Source organism: Danio rerio, chromosome 13, assembly GCF_052040795.2.
Source record: "Danio rerio strain M-AB ecotype USA chromosome 13, GRCz13ab, whole genome shotgun sequence".
Classification (NCBI taxonomy): Eukaryota; Metazoa; Chordata; class Actinopteri; order Cypriniformes; family Danionidae; genus Danio; species Danio rerio.
In genome coordinates, this window is record NC_141033.1 from 19437595 (window position 1) to 19457328 (window position 19734).

Consider the following 19734-nt stretch of genomic DNA (forward strand, 5'->3'; position numbering starts at 1 on the left):
TAAGCTTTATCAAACCACCATTTAATTAAAAGTAAACCTTTCAGAAAAAAAGCACTGAATGCAGCCCGTAAACTTACACTTATCTTTCAGCCAAAGGGTCAAGCACAGCAGCGTGATAAGTACTGTAATGAAGCCTACCCTCTAATGGACAAAATGATTCAAAGTACCTGAATGAGAATGTGTTATTAGTTTCAGCAGCTATTATGTGCCACATAATGGAATGTTGGGATTGAAAAATCAGTGTCAAGTATTTCTGACTGCCATGTAAATTTTCACCAGATGCCAAATTAACAGCCATAACTGGAAGTTATTAGTCTAAAAGTTTTTTTTTTTTTTAATCTGTTTTCTGTCAAATAATATGCTTTATACTGTATACCCCGCTGAAAAAAAGTTGTTTAAAGCAACCCCTTGGCTGGTTTAAAAGGAGTTTGGGCCTTTTTCAGGCTAGGTTACAATTTCCAGCCTGGTCTTAGCTGGTCAGTCAGGCTGGGAAATGACCAGCTAAAACCAGCTTGACTCACCTGGTTTAAGCTGGGCTCCAATCCTGGCTAAGCTTGTTTTAGCTTGTCATTTCCCAGCATGACCAGCTAAGATCCATCTGATAATGGCTAAAACCCCTCTAAAACCATGCTCTTCAAGCTAAAACCAGCTTAGCTTGGTTTAAGCTGTTTTTTTTTTTCAGCAGGGATAGGCCTAGGTAACTAAAAATACACTTCGACTGCACATTTTTCTCTACCTTGAGTACAACATGAAATGAAGTCATGCTTTTAAAATAATAGCTAAAATAAACATCAACCTGTTTGCTGTAGCAGAAAGCAAGACTCATGCAGATAAATTTGAACTTTTCCAGACGGCTTTTCTTCTCTAGCTTTGGTGAGCAAATGTGAATTGCAACCTTAGTTTGCTGTTATTAGCTGACAGGACAATAATTGATAAGCTATACTCTTCTTTTACTGAAGCCCATCTGGTTCAAGGTATGTGTTCAGAGATGCTCTTTTGCAGTCTTTTTTAATTACGTCAGGTCTTTTAAGTTATTGTTGCCTCCATCCACTCAAACCAATCCAACACAGGCATTTACACCTACAGAACTGGCCCTCACTGGATGGTGGTTGTTTTTTGGACAATTCTCTGTGGCCTAAACCCTGAGGTCTTAAGGCAGTTAAAATCAAAGTACAATTTCTAAAATCACTTATATTTCTTTTGTTGTGCATTATAATATTGGGTTGGACTTGCTAACATCTTCATTGTTTAAATGCATTCGAGTTGCCATCATTTGATTAGCTGATTAATGCTAGATATTCGCATTAACAAATGAACCCAATAAAATGACCAATGTGTGCAAATGAATTAATACAGTACTTATTCCTTGATAGAAAATAAATAAATGACAGGAAATGATCAGGAACACTTGATTTTCTGCACATATGTGCATACAGTAAAAGAGAAACCACATTAAAATATTTTATTTGTAACCAATAAAACACAACCTGTCTGTGAGAACCAGAAGTCACTGCACAATTATATTTTAGTACTATGACGTATTTCCAGGTAAAAAAGAATATTAAGGGGCGGGGTTTTATTTGCAATCATTTACATTAACGGTTGGAGGGCGTGGCTAAGCATATTTCACCTAAGCCATCATCAGTTAAGAACTGTAGAAGCAGAAGCAAATGGTCAGGTTTGATTAAAAACGCTAACAATGGCCTCTGACAAAATAAACTAAGTTTTACACTCATTTAAACATTGATATGTCAAAAAAGGTCAAATAAATCAGACTGAAAGGCCATTTAATATTAAAATAATTATCCAAACAAAAAGAGTACAAGTCTTTTACTTTTGCATGACAAACTTCTGTTCAAAGTTAGATATAAAGAACAGAATATTTGCAAAAAATCCATTTTATCTTTAAAATCTCAATTACGCAGTATTTTTGGTAATTTAAGCACTATTTTTCTCTGTGACATGTCCACTACCCTATTACAGTAGATCTCCTTAAGAGTTTGAGCTAGGGTTTATGTTACGAGAGGCTATTCGCTTTGTAAGCAACAACAACCGTATGGTAAGATGTGTTCAAAGAGTTTATTGAAAAGTTCAAACATACACATAAGGACCTCTGAGGTGTTGTAAAGCATGGGAATCAGGGCAACACCGGGAGCAAAAGGTACTGAACTCAAACCACACCCACAAGACCCGTCCCGCCATCACAGGGAGCCACGGAGAGTCATCTGTGCTGCAAATGAAAAACAGAAGGCCAGCCATGCCAGCTCACGGGCAACAGCACTCACCACCCCATTAGGCTACCCAAAAACTGCTCAGCTCAAGGGCAGACTTCACCTGCAAGATAAACTCTGGATGGCTGCCCGAGGGAAAGTAAACTGCTTAAAGCTCGTCCTTGCGTGCATGGAAAGAAGAAAACGGTATAACAGTATTTAAATAATATCAGGTAGAACCTTTAATATCGAGTAAAGTGGTTTGCTTGAATCGCAATCAGACGACGAAGGAATATCAGATACAATACAAAGGATGAAATCAGAGACAGTTTTGTCACAAACCCACCACCGTCTAACTGAAGAGGGAGCAACACATCAGGACGCCACAGATGCCCTCTATCCCAGAGCGCATTTCATTACTGTGGAAGTGCTGGAGAGGGATGGCCAAATTAATTTGTAGCTGAATGTCTATGAGAGAACAACTACAAACGAAAAACAAACATAAGGACCTGAAGGGGACGAAAAAGAAACCACATGACATGATCGCTTTTGATGAGCCTTTGCACACATCCCATCCCGATTCCCCCTGCTGGTTGCTGCTGGAGTTAGATTTAAGGCCAGATTTCTCTGATATTCCCTTGTCCCTGATGTTCAGCAGAAGCAGGTTTAAGCCTCCAGCTCCAGGCCCAAGCCCAGCTTGTGGCCACCGGAATTGATGCTCTTCCCATCAACCAGGGCAGACAGGGTCAACTTGATACCTGAAAAACACCAAAGTTTTTAAAAATCACAAGAGTTTTACAACATAAATGCAAAACTAAATAACGAATGGCATGTTTCCACTGAGCAGTACAGAAGTGACAGGAATGGACCCGTGAACAACAATTGTATTATAGGTCATTGATTATGGTGTAATGTTTTGCCTGTATATTTAATAGTGGTGCTATATGTTGTCGTTCCCCTGACTTGAAATGTGATGTATACTGTAAACCAACCAGCTTTCTGCAGGGAGTCTAGCTCCATCCTTTTGGCAACATATTGTTGTGCTTGATACCCTTATAGAGCGTTCACACCAGACGCAGCTTATAATTATAAATATTTGTCTGTAATTAGAGATGAAGCATTTTCAGTTTGGCGAGAATGTCCACCAAAATTCCGTTTTTTCAACTTGACCCATTCAAATCACGCATTAAGCCAACCCTGAATTCTCAGTGTCATTTACTCCATTTATGCCATCTCATTAGCATAAATAGCGCTGCAGGATGTCTGATTGCATCCATGGACTGACTTGATGTAAATGTACCATTACAAAAGCATAAAATACAAAATAAATTATATATATATATATATATATATATATATATATATATATATATATATATATATACATATACACACACACACATACATACATATATACACACACACTTTTTTTTAAATAATTAAATAATGAATTAAATTTTTTTATAAATAAACACACACACACACACACACACACACACATTTTATTTATTTTTAATTCATTATTAAATTCATTAGATACATCACAATGGAAATGGATATAAATGGTTATTGTATCGCTGGAAATGTACCTGCTGCTCAGTGGAGACTAGACAAAATGTTAAGTTTCAAATGAGGTTATTTTTCAAATTGTATTGTTTAATTTGTTCTGCTTTATTTTATTTTAAATCACGGTTTGAATAAACAAATAATAATTTATAGCAAACATGACAAAGGGTAAAAAAACATTGAGTATGGACATGTGTTTCACTGCTAAAGAGTTATTCAGACACATTTTTGAATGCCATTTTACAATGCAAATAAATAAACAAACAAACTAACGAGTCATTGGTGTAGTGTTGCAAGTCGTCATTTTGCATTTGAACGGTCCAGGCTTTAAGTTCACAACTGATATCTGAACTAAATGTTTTATATTTTGTCTAAGAAATGCTTAGAAATCTTCATAGTTCTTGTTCTTAACATACTGTGGATGTTAAAGTCAAGTTTGCACAATACTTGTGGTCACAATTCATGCATCTTTTATGCAAGTTATTAATATTTACACCAGGTCGACCACTTCAGGAGTACTCTTTAACCAGTTAAAACAATTTGAGGGCTAATGCATTTTTTACACGCAAGTCACTCTACTATAAAAACAATCTATAGGTTTCAGAACCCAAACGAGGCTGCTGGATTTTATCCCAGTATGTGCAACTACAGACCAACTCTGCAGAATTTGATCAATCAAATCTAAAACCATTAACACTGAATTGTATTTAAGCTTTAATAACTGAAGTTATATAGTGTGGGTGTTATATGGTTTAACTGAACAAGGGATCAAAACAATGCCTTTCATGAATAAATTTGCATATTTAAATAATGACAGAAAAAAAAAAACATCACTGTACCTGGTCTCAGAGATTGAGTGTAACCAACACCAACAAGGCTGGTGTTATTCACTTTAGCCTGTTGAAAAAAGAGAAAACATTGACTTATTTCTAGAGGCAAAAGAAAACCACAAACACATTTTCAACAGAAGCTTTCATTAGCTTCTTGTGATTCAACTATTTTGATTTAGTCATCATCTGATCCTCAACAAAATAGAATAAGAAATTATATTGAGTTGTTGGAAAATACTGTACAAAGAATTGATTTCTTTATTCAACTGTTTCAAAATATATCCCCTTTGTTCAACAAGATAAATCACAGGCAGCTCAGAGGCCTTTGTTTACACCATAGCAGCATTTACTTACCATAATACAAACACTTATTTCATTTAAGGTCCTAGTACAAAACACTGTTATTAGTTGTATTGACAAATTAACTAACACAAATTAGCTGTATTGAAAGACAATTTTAAAATGCAAAACAAAAAAAAGAAAAAAAAAGAAAAAAAGAAAAGCCTTTGGTCTTTTTGGCCTTGGCTGTTTATTTAATAGTTTAATTCCTGCATGTGCTTATTTGCAATGCAAGCATTTTTCAATTGCATATAAATGGCAGTGTGGGTTAATATTAACCAATTTATAATGTTGATTACAAATCATTTGAGAAAGACCCTGATTAGATTAGGTCACTTGAATAAACTCCTGTCTTCTGCTGAAACCAAATTGACTTTTAGTAAAAAAAATTTTTTAAAAACGTGCCGTTTACTCACACTGATGGAGGCGTCTTTGTCCAGCTGATACTTGGCAGCAATTCCAAAGCGTGTGCTGTTGCTTCCTGCTGTCCAGGCCAGATTCACCGCTGTCTCCAGCTTATCACTCACTTTTTGATAGATGGAACCACCAAACTCTGAGCCATCATTACTGCAGAGAGCGAGAGAGATACAGAAAATCAATTAATCACTGAAAATATATTGTAAAAAAACAAAAATTAAAAATTAAACCAGGAATCATTTTCTAGAAGCACATTACCTCACATGAGTTTATACAGGAATCAGAGTAAAATTCAATACATTTTAGCCCTTTTTTAAGACTCTTTCCATACATTTTAATACCTTAAAAACTATCAACTGGACACACTGGTGAGATTTTAACTTGCAGTATATTTAATAAATATTAATGTAAGAAACTAATCTAAAGCTTAAACACTATTCATATACTGAATACAAATCTATTAAATCTTGCTCATTCAGCAGGTTGGCGCCTATAGAACTGCAGAAATAATGGTGTTGCCTTTATTATTTCAGTAAACAAAGCAGCATGATGTCAAATATAGTAGGATTTCATTGATTTTACAAACTACACAGCATCCTGATATTCGCTGATTTAATTCAGGCAACCTTTAGTGTACAGGCATACATTGCACAATAATTATATCAAAAATGGTATGAAATTTAATACCTTTCAAAATAGCATTTAAGACTAATACTTTTTAGGGCCTTAAATATCTCTACATTGATTTATCAACTTTAAATACTTTATAAGACCCTGCTTGTAACCATATATGTACAAACTTTTGACATAAATTTTATTTTTTTTTTTATAGTTTATATACATATTTTATACATAAAAACAATGGATCAACAAAAGTTAAGAAAAAGAATGGTTCACAACTTTGATGAAAGGTTTTGATATGAAGAGTTCAGATGCAAAAGTCGATAACAGTTTTTTTGCACAAGATGTTAAACAGCACTTGCCTTTGACAGCAAAAGCCGCTATATCCCGAGAACCAAACAGAAGATGCAAATCGAATCATATGTTTTCAATGTAGCAGTGCGCTGAAACGCCGGCTTTTAGGAAGAGCCGTTAAACAGAATGTTAAACAGTGTCAGTATAACACCAGCCTATAATGTTGAATATCATGCAAGAGGGAATTTGATAATGACAAAATGTCTGATTTTACCAGTAGAAAAAAATTGGTCTAATAATGTTGTCAATGACAGATTACAAGCATAAGTCTTAAACATGATAATTGAACATCAGAATTATGAATAGTTTTATTCTGATGTCATCACTTTACTGTGCAATGACCAGGACAAATTGAATGTCTGTTCAAGATCACTATTCCAAGTCTATACAAAATTTAGCATTGTAACCAACAGTAGACGTATTATAGTTTTTTACCGTATGTTTGAGAAATAATAATAATAGCCGACTCATATTAACCTTTTTTTACATCAACAGAATCGTGAGAAACTTGTGATCTTTATTTTAAGCAACAAAAAAAAAAAAAAAAAAAAAAAAAAAAAAAAGAAGAAGAAATCGCGATTCTCATTTTGGCCAAAATCATGCAGCTCTACTATTGACCTTATTCTAAAATGCGGAAGTGCGCCTGTTTTCGCGATTGTCTTAGAACTTCCGATTCAGTCGCCTATAGGAGAAATGACTAGGAATAATAAACGGCAGAAAATGGCCAAACTACTTGCTCAACAAACAAATGTTTGCATGACTACACAGACCAAGTAGCATATTATAATAAGAAAATATTTAATTGCAACATCAAGCAGCGTAACGAGCAGTTGTTAACGTCAAAAAATGAATGGAAGTGAATGTGACCGGAAGTCGCGAGACAAAAAGATTCAAATGGCAGCGCCCGCTCGACAGCTGAGAATAAGGTGAATACGCCTAATAAGCTTTTTATATTATTGGACTATGCAGATATTGATGTTTCAATGTTTTTACAAAACATTATTTGAATCTAACAAGCTTATTTTACATTATTCTACTTGCATTAAATCTAAATCCCAAATATCAGAAATGACAACAGATCGTTAAGATTTAATGTCAGTTTTTTAATGTTATTGATTGATGCATCTACTTGACAGATTTCATTCATTCATTTTCCTTTTTTTTCCTGGTTTAATCACAACACAATGAACTGCCACTTGACAGATATATATTTATATATATATTTATTTATGTATTTATTTTTTTTAGGTGGTTTGTGTAATATGTTTTATGTTTGGTAAAATAATTTCTAATATTATCTTAAGTGATTTTCAACTAATTACACTATCTTGTCCCAATTGTGGATGCTCATTTACAAGAAAAGAGGTTAAATAGATTTAGAGGGTTTTGCATCTGAACTCTTCATATTTTTAAGCTGTCCATATACGGCAAATTAATTAAAACACAACAACACATCACCCTGGTGACATGCTGTTAAACTTCCATGTCAACTCTGTGTACATAATGTCATTATATCAACACTTCCTTGCACTAAAATAAACACAAATCCCAGTCACATGCACTTAGAATGATGTAGTAATGTTGGAGGACTCACACATTAGTGTGCAGCTGGAAGTCTCCCGTTTTGTAGCCTACAGCAAAGTTGTTCTGGGTCATCTTGGACTTGGCGGTGTCGAAGGACATCTGGTAACCGGCGAGCCATCCTTCGTAACCGACCACTGCAGCGCCGTGGATAGTTGGGCCGGCAAAGTCGAAGTCAACATCACATCCCAGGTTGACAAACTCACGCTTGTATGCGGTCTTGACTTTGCCACTCTTTTTCCTGTTCATGAGACAAAAGTAAACAATTCGGCATCCTATTTAGTTTACAAGAGGTATTTTAAACAAAGATTATTCAGCTTTTGACTAGCAATAAAACCAAACCGATTTGCAGAAATATAAACTGTTTAGACTGTAATATTCCTTCTCATCAAACAAGTGACAAAATTAGTTTAATAAATAACTTCTCTTTGGAACTTTTTAGACCACTAAAAAAAATCAAAAGTGCAAAAGATTTGATATCAGACTATCTATTTAATTTACTATTACAGCAGTTCTTAATGTTAATATTTTGTTTTTATATGTTTAGTCACCATCCATTTTAGAATAGAATAAAAAAGTGCTTCTGTCATAGACAAGCTAGTGTTTATTTATATACATATTTAGCTTGATTTGCTGATTTAGCTTGATCTGTTTCTCCATATTCGATTTATGAATATGACTTCGGGACCATCGTGCAATAAACCATAAACAAAGCCATATACAAAGTAAAATAACCTGCTGCTAAATATGTACTAGTCAGAATTCAAGACACAGACACATGCCAAAGGACAAGCTGCAAATACCACAGTGAAGGACAATGTCACTTTATAAACCACTTAAAGGGATAGTTCACAAAAAATTGACATCATTCATTCACCTTCTGCTTGTTCCAAGCTTGTACTTTTTCTGTTGAAACCTAAAGATAACTTGAAAACTTCTATAGCACACAGTAGTCAAACAATTGAGGAGGACCAAATCCTTTTATCGAAGTTGTTCTAAAACTATTCAACAGTACTCATTATTGTTTTAGGACAATTTTTAAAAACGTTTTTGATCCACTTCAAACGTTGAATCAATCGATCAATCAATCAATCAAATCTATGTATCTACATTATCTAGCTATCTACAGTATCTATCCATCACTATGAATGTTAATGGCTACTTATTGCTCTTGAGCAGAGATGCCCAAACATTCTTATGAAGGGCCAAAAATTAAATCTGATTGAGAGCTGTGGGCCAAAGGTAAAAAGCAAACTGTAATTAATCAAAGTTGTCAATTTCATAATTTATTTCATACTGTTTAAAAATAAAAATTACTTTAACCGTATTACCTAATGCATTATATATATTTATTCATCCTATAATAATGTTGATACAATAAAAACACTAGAATACAGTGCTGTACACACTGGTCAAGTTACGGTCAAGTGATAGCATTTACATAAACAAAAATATCCGATTCATTTACAACATTTAACTGAAACATTTAATTTTCATAAGCTTTTTTTGTAGCTTAACCATAAAACAAACAAAACGTTAAGTTACTTTTAATCAGAAATGACAATATTGGTTAAATCTATATAAATAAATACATGTCATTCTCTCCTTTTAGTTGAGACGGTGGGCTAAATTAAAGATTACCATGGGCCACCTTTAGCCTGTGTGCCCTAGTGAGGGTTATTAAATGATAACAAAAAGTTCCTTTTTGGATGAACCATCACTTTAATGCTCAAGTTACAGTTAAATTTAAAGACTAGCAAAAACAAAACAGCAAACCATGGCTCATTTTGCAGAGTCTGCACTAATACAAGAGCACACAGCACTGCTGGTAAAATACACTACCAGTCAAAAGCCTGATGTCACTACGATTGTTTTTTCAAGACCTCTTAAGAACTTAAATCTACTAAAATGACAAACAAAGCCAGTAAAAAGAAATATTTCTGTCATAAACATCTCTAACTGACTTAATATTAAGCAAATAAAACTGTGAAAACTTTTTGCCACATGATCTACAGCCGCTGTCATGAGCCACACAGGCCTATACATCAGTAAAGGCCATGTCAACGTGACTGTCATCTGAGAGCACAAAGCCATACGATAGCAGACAGGTGCCACTTTCCTGACCGATTTACACCACCACTATCACTTGTGTGAAAGTAACCTTGAGGTGTTCATCCCTGCACAACAAAAGACAACTAACAGTCATCTAGCTTTGTCTGCAATCACACTCGGGTACCTATTTGGAACAAGTGATTGGACTATGTTTTAAAGTAATTAGGATCAGTGGTGTTGTTGCCAATCACTTCAGAATCTTAGTAGCAAGTAGTCATTTTACTTTTACCTCATTTTCACCTACTATATATCAGGGAAGAATGCTATTTCAGATGCAGCCATGGTGACACTCAAATTGCTCAATACAATATTGAGTTACATTCCACCACGTGTCAATATAGCGTTTCTCACCTCCTCTGAACCAACTACAAAACATATTAATGCTTAAAATAAATGTGAGAAATTAATATACCCTGTGTTTGGTGAGAAGGTTGTGTCAAAGGTCAGTTTCAGTCCCTTTGCGATCTAAAAAAAAGAGAGAAAGGGGATTATAAAGTGCTATTCATGCTAAAAATAACAGACTTCGATTGGTTACTATTCAGTGCTGGAAAAAGCATTCAGACCTGGTCTTCAATGTTGATCTCTGTGCCCAGGGTGTTGTCGGTATTCCACTTCTCTGTGAAGGTCAGGCCATATTCAGACCTCTTGTATTTGGTTTCCAGGCTCCCAACCACTTTGCTGGTGTCAGTGTTGGAGGAACCAGAGGTCTTGAATTCCTATACAGACAGGAAAGGAACATATTTTAAGTTGGTGTAAGGTGTCACGCTTAATGACTTGATAACTAATTATTAAATAATTAAACAGAGGTCTAGGGTTTTGCAATGTGATGACTAAATATAACTAATTTAATAACAATAATTAATGATTTGTTAGTATAAGTAGATTCACAATATTTGTATTAACTTATTAACAAAATTGAGTCTCACCACTCCACTGGCTGATTTTGTCTTGACATCGAGCTTCACCATACCGAATCCTTAAAAAAAAAAATGAAAGAAATGCTTTGAACAAATACAGAAAACTAAAAAACATTTTTTTCCCAAGAGACATCATGAATTATTAAATACTTTACCATATCCTTTGTTAAAGATGTCTTTGGCAGATTTGCCAAGATCAGCATATGCTGGGGGAACGGCCATTTTATCTAATTAAAACAGAGTGTGCAAAGATCATTAGTGGGTCGGAAGAACACCATAACACTAAACACCTGTGCAAAAACCAAAAAAACAGTGTAAAAAAAAAAAAAAAAAAAAACTGTACGAAAGTTATTTTTCTGAACCAAGCAACAGTGGGATGTTTTGGGTGGTCTACAGTATGTCTAGCTTTCCATGGTTTATCACCATGTCCTATCAGTATGATAAATGACCCAGCCTGAAAGCAGCTGCTGCACTCAAGCTAATCTGAACTGACAGCAGGCCGCACCTAACTGAGTCACAGAGCAAGGAAGTGACGTCCCGATTCACTCCCACAGACACACACATTTAGACGTGTGCAAGTAAGCAGAAGAAGCAGTTGTGTGAATAGCAATGAGTGATCGTGGTGGAGGCTCACTGAACAACTAACAAAATCTGTGCGCTCTGAATAATAGTTTACAAATGTAGTGTGGCCCTGCCTTAGAGACAGTACCACCAAAAAAATATCACATTTCTCTATTTATTTATCCTCAAGTTGTAATACATGCACCTTTTGTTTTGTTTTTTTATCTGCTACACACAAATGAAGATATTTGAAGAAAGCTGAAACATTTTAACCATTAACATACATAGTCTAAAAAATGAAATATTTTCCTTTGTGTTCAAAAGAACAAAGAAACTCAGGGTGCTTTCACACCTACACTTTTGTTTCAGAACGTATCTCGATTGCCCAGTTAGCGCGGTTCGATTGGCATATGTGAACAGGGCAATCGTGCTCTGTTCCGCGCCAAAGTAATCGATTGAAACGAACCCTGGAGCGGTTCGATTGCAGTGAGAAAGCGATCCGATCCGAGTGCGGTTATATCACACTGTTTTATGAATATGTAATAGGCTTACGGCTATATGAAGAGAGAATTATGAGTAGGGCGGGAAGTTTCGCGAGTCTCCGGATGCCCGCAAACGAGTGATGATCTCCCGGTAATCTCGCGTCTCCCTCCCGGTCCTAGGCATCGTCGCGCACCCTTCTCACCCCTCCCCACCGCGTCTCTCCTCAGACACGTCGCGCGCGCGCACCCTGTCAGTCACCATCAAACCACCACCTCTCCTGACAGCGGAGCGGGACGCTGCAAAATAAACCCTGACACTCTGACCAATGTGAGGTGAGTTTACTCGCACGTGACTTGTTTTAGCTCTTTTGGTCCGATTAGAAACTTTGCAATGTGAAAGCAAACCGCTCCAAGAGCAAAGAGCAACAATGTAACAATTGTAATCTCTGTTTCGGAACAACTGAATCGATTCACAGGTGTGAAAGCACCCTCAGACAGGTTTGAAGCAAGTGAAGGAGGGAGTAAATAATGACAGATCTTTCATTCTTTGGTGAACTATCCCTTTAAGTCAATGTAAGAGCTTCATATTTTCACTGCTTGACCACAGTGACTGTAAAGCAGGGGTGGGAAAACTGGGTCCTGGAGGGTCAGTGTCCTGCATAGTTTAGCTCCAACTCTAATCACAGACACCTGCTTATAGATTTCTAATTATCTTGAAGACACTGATTAGCATGTTCAGGTGCGTTTGATTAATGTTGTAGCTAAACTATGCAGGACACCGGCCCTCCAGGACTGAGTTTGCCCACTCCTGCTGTAAAGTGTCATGGTTGAGTTTAAATGTATGCAGACGGATCAATTTTAAAGACCACTCATAATGCAGCATGCAAATAAATTAGTAATCACCATTCAGCACTTAGAAGTAATTTATGAACACGTCACCTGCTGTTAAAATGAATTGAGAACATTTTACTTTTTTAAAAGGTTGATGGCAGTGGGCTTTGTGCATTCATACTGGTGTAGAAAATGCACACTAACATTGCCCAAAACTTCAATAAAACTGCTAATAAATTCAAAATGTAAAAATAAAAAGTAGGGACTATAAATGTAGTTGTTTTAAACATTTATAAATTTCATCTGTTGAACAAATTTATATTGTGAAGAAGTTGAAAACATGCAACCAATGACATTCATAGTAGGAAAATCAAATACCACAGACGTTAATGGGTACAGGTTTTTGCTCCCTTTCTAAATATCTTCCTTTGTGTTCTTATGTTTGGAAGAAGTGAAGGGAGAGTAAATGGAAGTTTTACTATTTGGATGAATTATCTCTTTAACGATTCACTCTTCCCTGCAGTGTTGCAAACCAGCAGTTGTACCAGTTTGTGTTCTTTTAGTGCTGTGATGGAAAGAAGATTTATACATCCCCAATTTTCACATGACAATACAGCAGATATCCACTTCACAGGGTTAACTGCATGACCTTAAGTTTCTGGTCTCCAGCAATCTTCTGCTTAATGTCATGATACACGGGGCGACTTTCAGAGCAATGTTGCTGGGCAACTTTGGCAAATGATGCCATCACTGGGCAACCAGGTGAGACACAGGGCAAGTAAATGGAGCAATTGGATCCCGATACATTCATTCTCTTTTCGGCTTAGTCCCTCTATTAATCCAGGGTCGCCAAAGCGGAATGAACCGCCAACTTATCCAGCACGTGTTTTACGCAGCGGGATGCCCTTCCAGCTGCAACTCATCACTGGGAAACACCCATACTCTTCCATTCACACAAACTGAAGACAATTTTAGCTTACCCAGTTCACTTATAGCGCATCCATACACACTCATTCACACTCGTACACTACGGACAATTTAGCTTACCCAATTCACCTCTACCGCATGTCTTTGGACTGTGAGGGAAACTGGAGCACCTGGAGGAAACCCAAGCAAACGCAGGGAGAACATGCAAACTCCACACAGAAACGCCAACTGACCCAGCAACCTTCTTGCTGTGAGTTGACAGCACTACCTACTGTGCCAGTGCTTCGCCTGGATCCAGATACAATATTACCCATTTTCAATAAGTAGCGAAGCAACATCACTCCTAAATATTGCTCAACAACATTTCTCAAAGTCCAAATTTAAAATGAGTTCTCTCAAGTTGTTCCAACCCTGTTTGTGCCATTTTATTTCTAATGATAAACCCCAAAAGAAAATATTTTGAAGAATGTTGATAAACAGACAGGTGGAAATAAAAAAAATAAAACAATAAAAAAGCGAGAGAGATTTTGAATAGATCACTTGTTATAAATTATGCATTTACTTTTTTTTTTTTTATCTTAAGTAAATGTGAGATTTACATTTTTGGAACAGTAAGTGGGAAAGATGCCCTTGCTTCTCTATTAAAAATGATGAACAGTAATCTCAGCTAATGCTGTAAAATATATAAAGATGCCCTATCAATTGCATATTACTAACTTCTTAAGTAACAGACAACAACAGAGTACCAACTATTGAATTTATTATTAGATATAATGTATAAATAAAAAAGACATTTATTTAAACATTAATTTTAGATATCCCCAACTCAAAATCAAAGACAATAAAATAGACAATATTACAGAAATAAAGCAAAAACATTCATACCAATCATATGCTCATGAAGGAGTATTGGTGTGTTTGACCGAGTCATGCAAGTTAAGTTTTGTTTTACAAGATTAATATTAATACAGTTCATTTACTATGAGCACTCACTTAAACCTTTCCTAAATTTAATAATTAAAAATAAAGATTTTTTTTTTATTTTAGTTTTTAGTGGTTTTAGTAAGGAATTAATGCAAGTAGAGAATGGCTGTTTGTAAAGCTTACAGCGTCATCTGCTGTTAAACTAAGTGCAAAATTTATACAAAGGTGAAAACAATGATTTATAAAATCTTGAAATCAGTTTCTCACCATAGCTGATAGCTCTAATAAATATTGAGAGAAATACCCTTCTTAAGAGACTGTTTCTCTAGTGAACTCAGAGCTGTGGACACTAAATGCCAGAGAGAAATTTCATGTCTAATGACATATAGTTTACATAAGTATTGACTTCTTTCTTCCACTGAAATACTGAGCTATTACAAGAGATATAATTAAATGTTCATGATTATTTTAGAATTTGCAACATGAGTTTGTGTCCTTAAAGGACTTCAAGGATAAGGTCAGGGTCCCCAATCCAAGTCAAATCTCAAATACCTTCACTTTGCCCTGGATTTACTGACTAAAAAGGATACCAGTAAAGTTGGTTTAATATTCGCACATTTGTCTTTTAGAAGTCTCTATATTGTTTACCTTGTTACTTTGAATATTCGATCGTAATTAGCATGCAAGAATTACTTAAAAACAACATTAACACTATGTAATTGACTCAACAATGTTGTACTTTGATAGTCATTGGCTGCCTTTATGATTTTCCTATTTAGAATTTGCAATGAATACTTTTCTGAAATTAAGTTAAGGAGAATGTTTGAATATCCAAATATAAAACCAACTTTACCTCTAAAAAATGCAAACAAATCATTAAAATAATAATAATAAATAAAACATTAGACCTCGTAATATCCCATATTTCAGAAATTTCATGACTCATGGGAACCCTATAAGATTGTTGTGCTAACTGTATGGAGTCCATCTAATATCTAGTTAAAGTTCTCTTTACACATCAGACAAAATTGTCTATATTGGGGTACACAACATGTTTTGGCTAAAAATCAAAAAATGTGTATTAGTAAATACATGTAATTACACCTTTTAGTCTCATCTCCAGGCTGGTTTAATGCAATCAATTATAAAAGAAACATCTAGCAATAAATTTTGAAAGAAAATAACTACAATACAAACCCAGGAAGACTGTAAATAATACAGATACAACCAATATTAGAATATATAGGAATACGCTAACATTTATTTTTCAAACAGAGTAAATAACTGATTCTAAATATAGCAAAATGCTTCACCTGTGACCTTTATCATATAGGTCATTGAGATTGAGGTAAAGTTGGTTTTAGATTTACATGTACAGCTTCAGAAAAGTATTACTTGAAAATCCTAAATAGAGAAAGACATATTAGCAGCAAATTACTCTTAACATTGTTCACAGTGAATTAAATGATGCTAATGTTGTTTTTAAGTCTTACTTGCATGCGATTTTAGAATATTGAAAATAGCATGGTTAACAGGGACCGTGTAACAAGTTGTCAGTTCAATAATGTACGGATGTGCTAATATAAAACCAACTTTACCTCAATGTCATTGAGTAACAGGAATGTCTGGTCCCACAGATTTGTCAGGCGCATACCATCCATCAGATCTTTCTTTTCAGGAAGTACAAAAATAATTACTTAAATACTCCTTGGCGCTTTAAACATGTAATAAAAAATATTATACTATACTATTAATTTGGCATAAATGCCTATTAAAATTGTGTAGGATTATTACCCTCTAATAATAAACTGAATTAATAGATGAGTTCAGGAACTGCTCTATTATAAAGGGCAAAGTAAGGGCAAGGCGAACTGCGGATTTACTACCCAATTTAACGCAGCCGCAGGAAAGCTTCTGAAGGCCACATGCAAGACTGGACCAGAGGGATGTACAACACTAACTGTAATTAAATCAAACAAAAAGTGAAGAAAAGGAGCTGCAAAATATGATGAGAGTGACTCAGGTCACGCATTTTTGGTGCTGCTCGGATGCAAGAGAAGTCAGCAGGAGCCGCACTGATCTGAATTAAAGCTACACTATAGATTAGACTGTAAAGCTGCTGAGCTGTGCTAATGTCACGCTATGACCGATCACAGGCTCATCTGTTTCTCTCCGGTCGTTACAGTAAGACAGACCGTGTGTGTGAGAGAGAGAGATATCGAGCAAGCTCAGCTAACGCGTGCTAATGCGCTAGCTAACACGAAGTAGAAAGCTTGCGAATTAACGTCTCCGACGCTTTCAATTCAGCCACATATGATTCCCGCTCCTCTCGGCGACTTACCTGTTAAAAGGAGTGGAGTGCGGTTATTGAAACGCGGCTGCTGAAGTTATTCCCAGCGCTGAGCCAATGTGGAGGGTCTGGCCAGTTGGAGGGCGAACTGAAGGAGACTGTAATGTAACACACCCGTGCCGACAGCCTCCCGCTCAAGGACCCCGGGCTGTCCTCACCTCTGCCTGACGGTAATTGCTAACGGCCAGGAACAGATGTGTGGCTTGCGCGGTATTGCGACATGCTACTGTACGTCAATTTAAGTCGCCAATATACTGCATGTCCTGTGACTCAGTTATTTTTTAGACAAGGGCTATTACATTGAATTTACATCATATAGTGTAAAAGGTACGCCATTGAAACATTAGTAAAAAGACTGTTTACTGGCTCGGTTCTATTAAATTATTTTTACTCATTTATGATATTTACTAATACACTATTAATATGTACTTTAATGGTAACTGAGGTAGTTAACTAATGGAACAATAATGAAAAGTGTTACAGTTTTGACAAAGCTCATGACTCAAACATTTGTAAATTAGTTGGCGTAGTAGCAGTAGTTGCCTACTGTAATTGTTATATTGTAGTTCAATAAAAGATGTTATTTCATTAACATAAGCAAAATTAACTTTAATTTTTTATCTGTACTTTTTGTTTATTCAGTTTAAGTTTCAGTTTCACATTTAGCTTTGATTTCTGTACGTTGACTACATCATGGTGTAAAAGGTACACCATCCATTTTCAAGTTTAATGGCTCAGTTCTATTCAATTATATTTACTAACACATTACTCATAAGTACTTTAATGATCACTGAAGTAGTAAACAAATGGAAGATATTGTAAAGTGTATTAGTTTTGACAAAACCTAAGACTCATAAACACTTGTAAATTATTAAAAGTAGCAGCAGTAGTTACCTTCTGTAATTTTTATATTGCAGTTAAATAAAAAGATGTTATTTTGTTAACTTAATGCAAAATAGCTTTTTAATTTGTATATTTACTATTTATTTAATTAGTTTAAATTTTAGTTTCACTATTAGCTTTGATTTTTGTATGTTGTTTTTACATCATATGGTGTAAAAGGTACACCATCCATTGAAACACTCTTGAAAGGCTGTTTACTGGCTCAATTTCACTAATACACTATAATATGTTCACTAATACATTATTCAAATTTACTTGAATGGTAACTGAAGTAGTTAAAAGGTATGCCATTGAAACACTCTTGAAAGGCTGTTAACTGCCTCAGTTGTATTAAATTATATTTACTAATACATTATTCACATGTACTTGAATGATAACTAAAGTAGTTGACTACTGGAACAATATTGTAAAGTGATGTAGTTTTCGCAAAACTCATGACTCAAACATTTGTAAATTAGTAATAGTAGTAGCAGTAGTCACCTACTGTTTATTGTCTATTGCTATAGTGCAGTTAAATAAAAACAGGCCCGTAGCCAGGGGGTGATGGGGTTCGGAAGACCCACCCCTCACTGACAAAGGTCCAGAATTTGTCCCACATGAGCTCATTTGTCCTCATGTGGGAGTTTGACTACTATGTTATCATAAATATTGAAATATCCCATAGAAAAAGGCATTGAGACCAAGCAGAATCCTCTGTTGGCTGTCTAATCCAAGTGGTGCTCGCTGCAGAGCCATTTGAGGAGAGGTGAGCTCCAGAGAGGGGGAGCTTAAGCTTGAGCTCCACCTTTTTTGCACTTCTTCTACGAGTGATGTCACTGGGGGTAGGGTTAGGGGTGGGGTTGGTGTACGCATTAAAACAGCTTACAGGAGGAGGAGCGACAGCTCATGCTCCCCCTCTCTGGAGCTCACCTCTCCTCAAATGGCTCTGCAGCGAGCACCCTCTCGTCTAATCAGCTAAGCTTTGGCCAATGCAAACAATTATTTTTCATGAGTCCAACATCCTATGCCAGAAAACACACAATCTGATGTAAGTGAAGTCATCTTTCGCTATGTATTGCTTAGAAATGGAGAAAAAATTTAGGACCTTATTCTTGAAACAAAATGACTGATAAAAAGGTGTGAAGCACCAAAAGCGGCCCAAATTAAAATGAATATGAATACTAATTTGGCTCTTGTTATCCATGAATTTTCAAATGTAGGCCTACAACAGAGGCAAAAATAGTGAAGCTCTACATTATTATTATTCGTTCATTCAATCATTTTCTTTTTGGCTTAGTCCCTTTATTAATCTGGGGTCACCACAGCAGAATGAACCGCCAACTTATCCAGCATATATGTTTTACGCAACGGATGCCCTTCCAGCTGCAACTCATCACTGGGAAACACCCATACTCTTCCATTCACACAAACTGAAGACAATTTTAGCTTACCCAGTTCACTTATAGCGCATCTTTAGTCTTTAAACTTGTGGGGTAAACCGGAGCACCCGGAAGAAACCTGCGCGAACATGCAAACTCCACACAGATATGCCATGTGACCCAGCCGAGGCTCGAACCAGCGACCTTTTTGTTGTGAGGCGAGAGCGCTACTCACTGCACCACCGTGTTGCCATATTATTAATATTATCATTATTATTATCATCATCATCATTATTATTATTGTTTACATTTTTTTTTTCAAATGGCCAAATTGTGACTGAGGAAAGTTGAATGTGCTGGCTAGTTTGTTATTTGCCTAATAAATGAGCTACAGTTTTTAATTAAAAACTTTAACAGATTTTTGTTTTATAATAAAATAATAAAATTGTAT

The 19734-nt window shown here is 35.7% G+C and overlaps 1 protein-coding gene across 2 annotated transcripts in view; it reads right to left on the reverse strand.

The window, feature by feature from the left end:
- Positions 1-2060: 2060 nt before the first annotated feature.
- vdac2 (voltage-dependent anion channel 2) overlaps positions 2061-19734 on the reverse strand; it is a 732443-nt gene continuing 714769 nt past the window's right edge. The window contains exons 1-9 of one of the 2 annotated variants that reach the window (NM_199585.3): positions 17014-17225; positions 11103-11174; positions 10957-11006; positions 10594-10746; positions 10443-10495; positions 7932-8159; positions 5362-5512; positions 4616-4673; positions 2061-2968 (exon numbers count right to left, since the gene is read on the reverse strand). In NM_199585.3, coding sequence (NP_955879.1) covers positions 2877-2968; positions 4616-4673; positions 5362-5512; positions 7932-8159; positions 10443-10495; positions 10594-10746; positions 10957-11006; positions 11103-11169 — 852 coding nt within the window. In that variant the 5' untranslated portion in view covers positions 11170-11174; positions 17014-17225 and the 3' untranslated portion in view covers positions 2061-2876. Of the gene's footprint in view, positions 2969-4615; positions 4674-5361; positions 5513-7931; positions 8160-10442; positions 10496-10593; positions 10747-10956; positions 11007-11102; positions 12063-17013; positions 17226-19734 lie in introns of those variants that run through there. The other variant, XM_087277509.1, reaches the window with a different exon arrangement.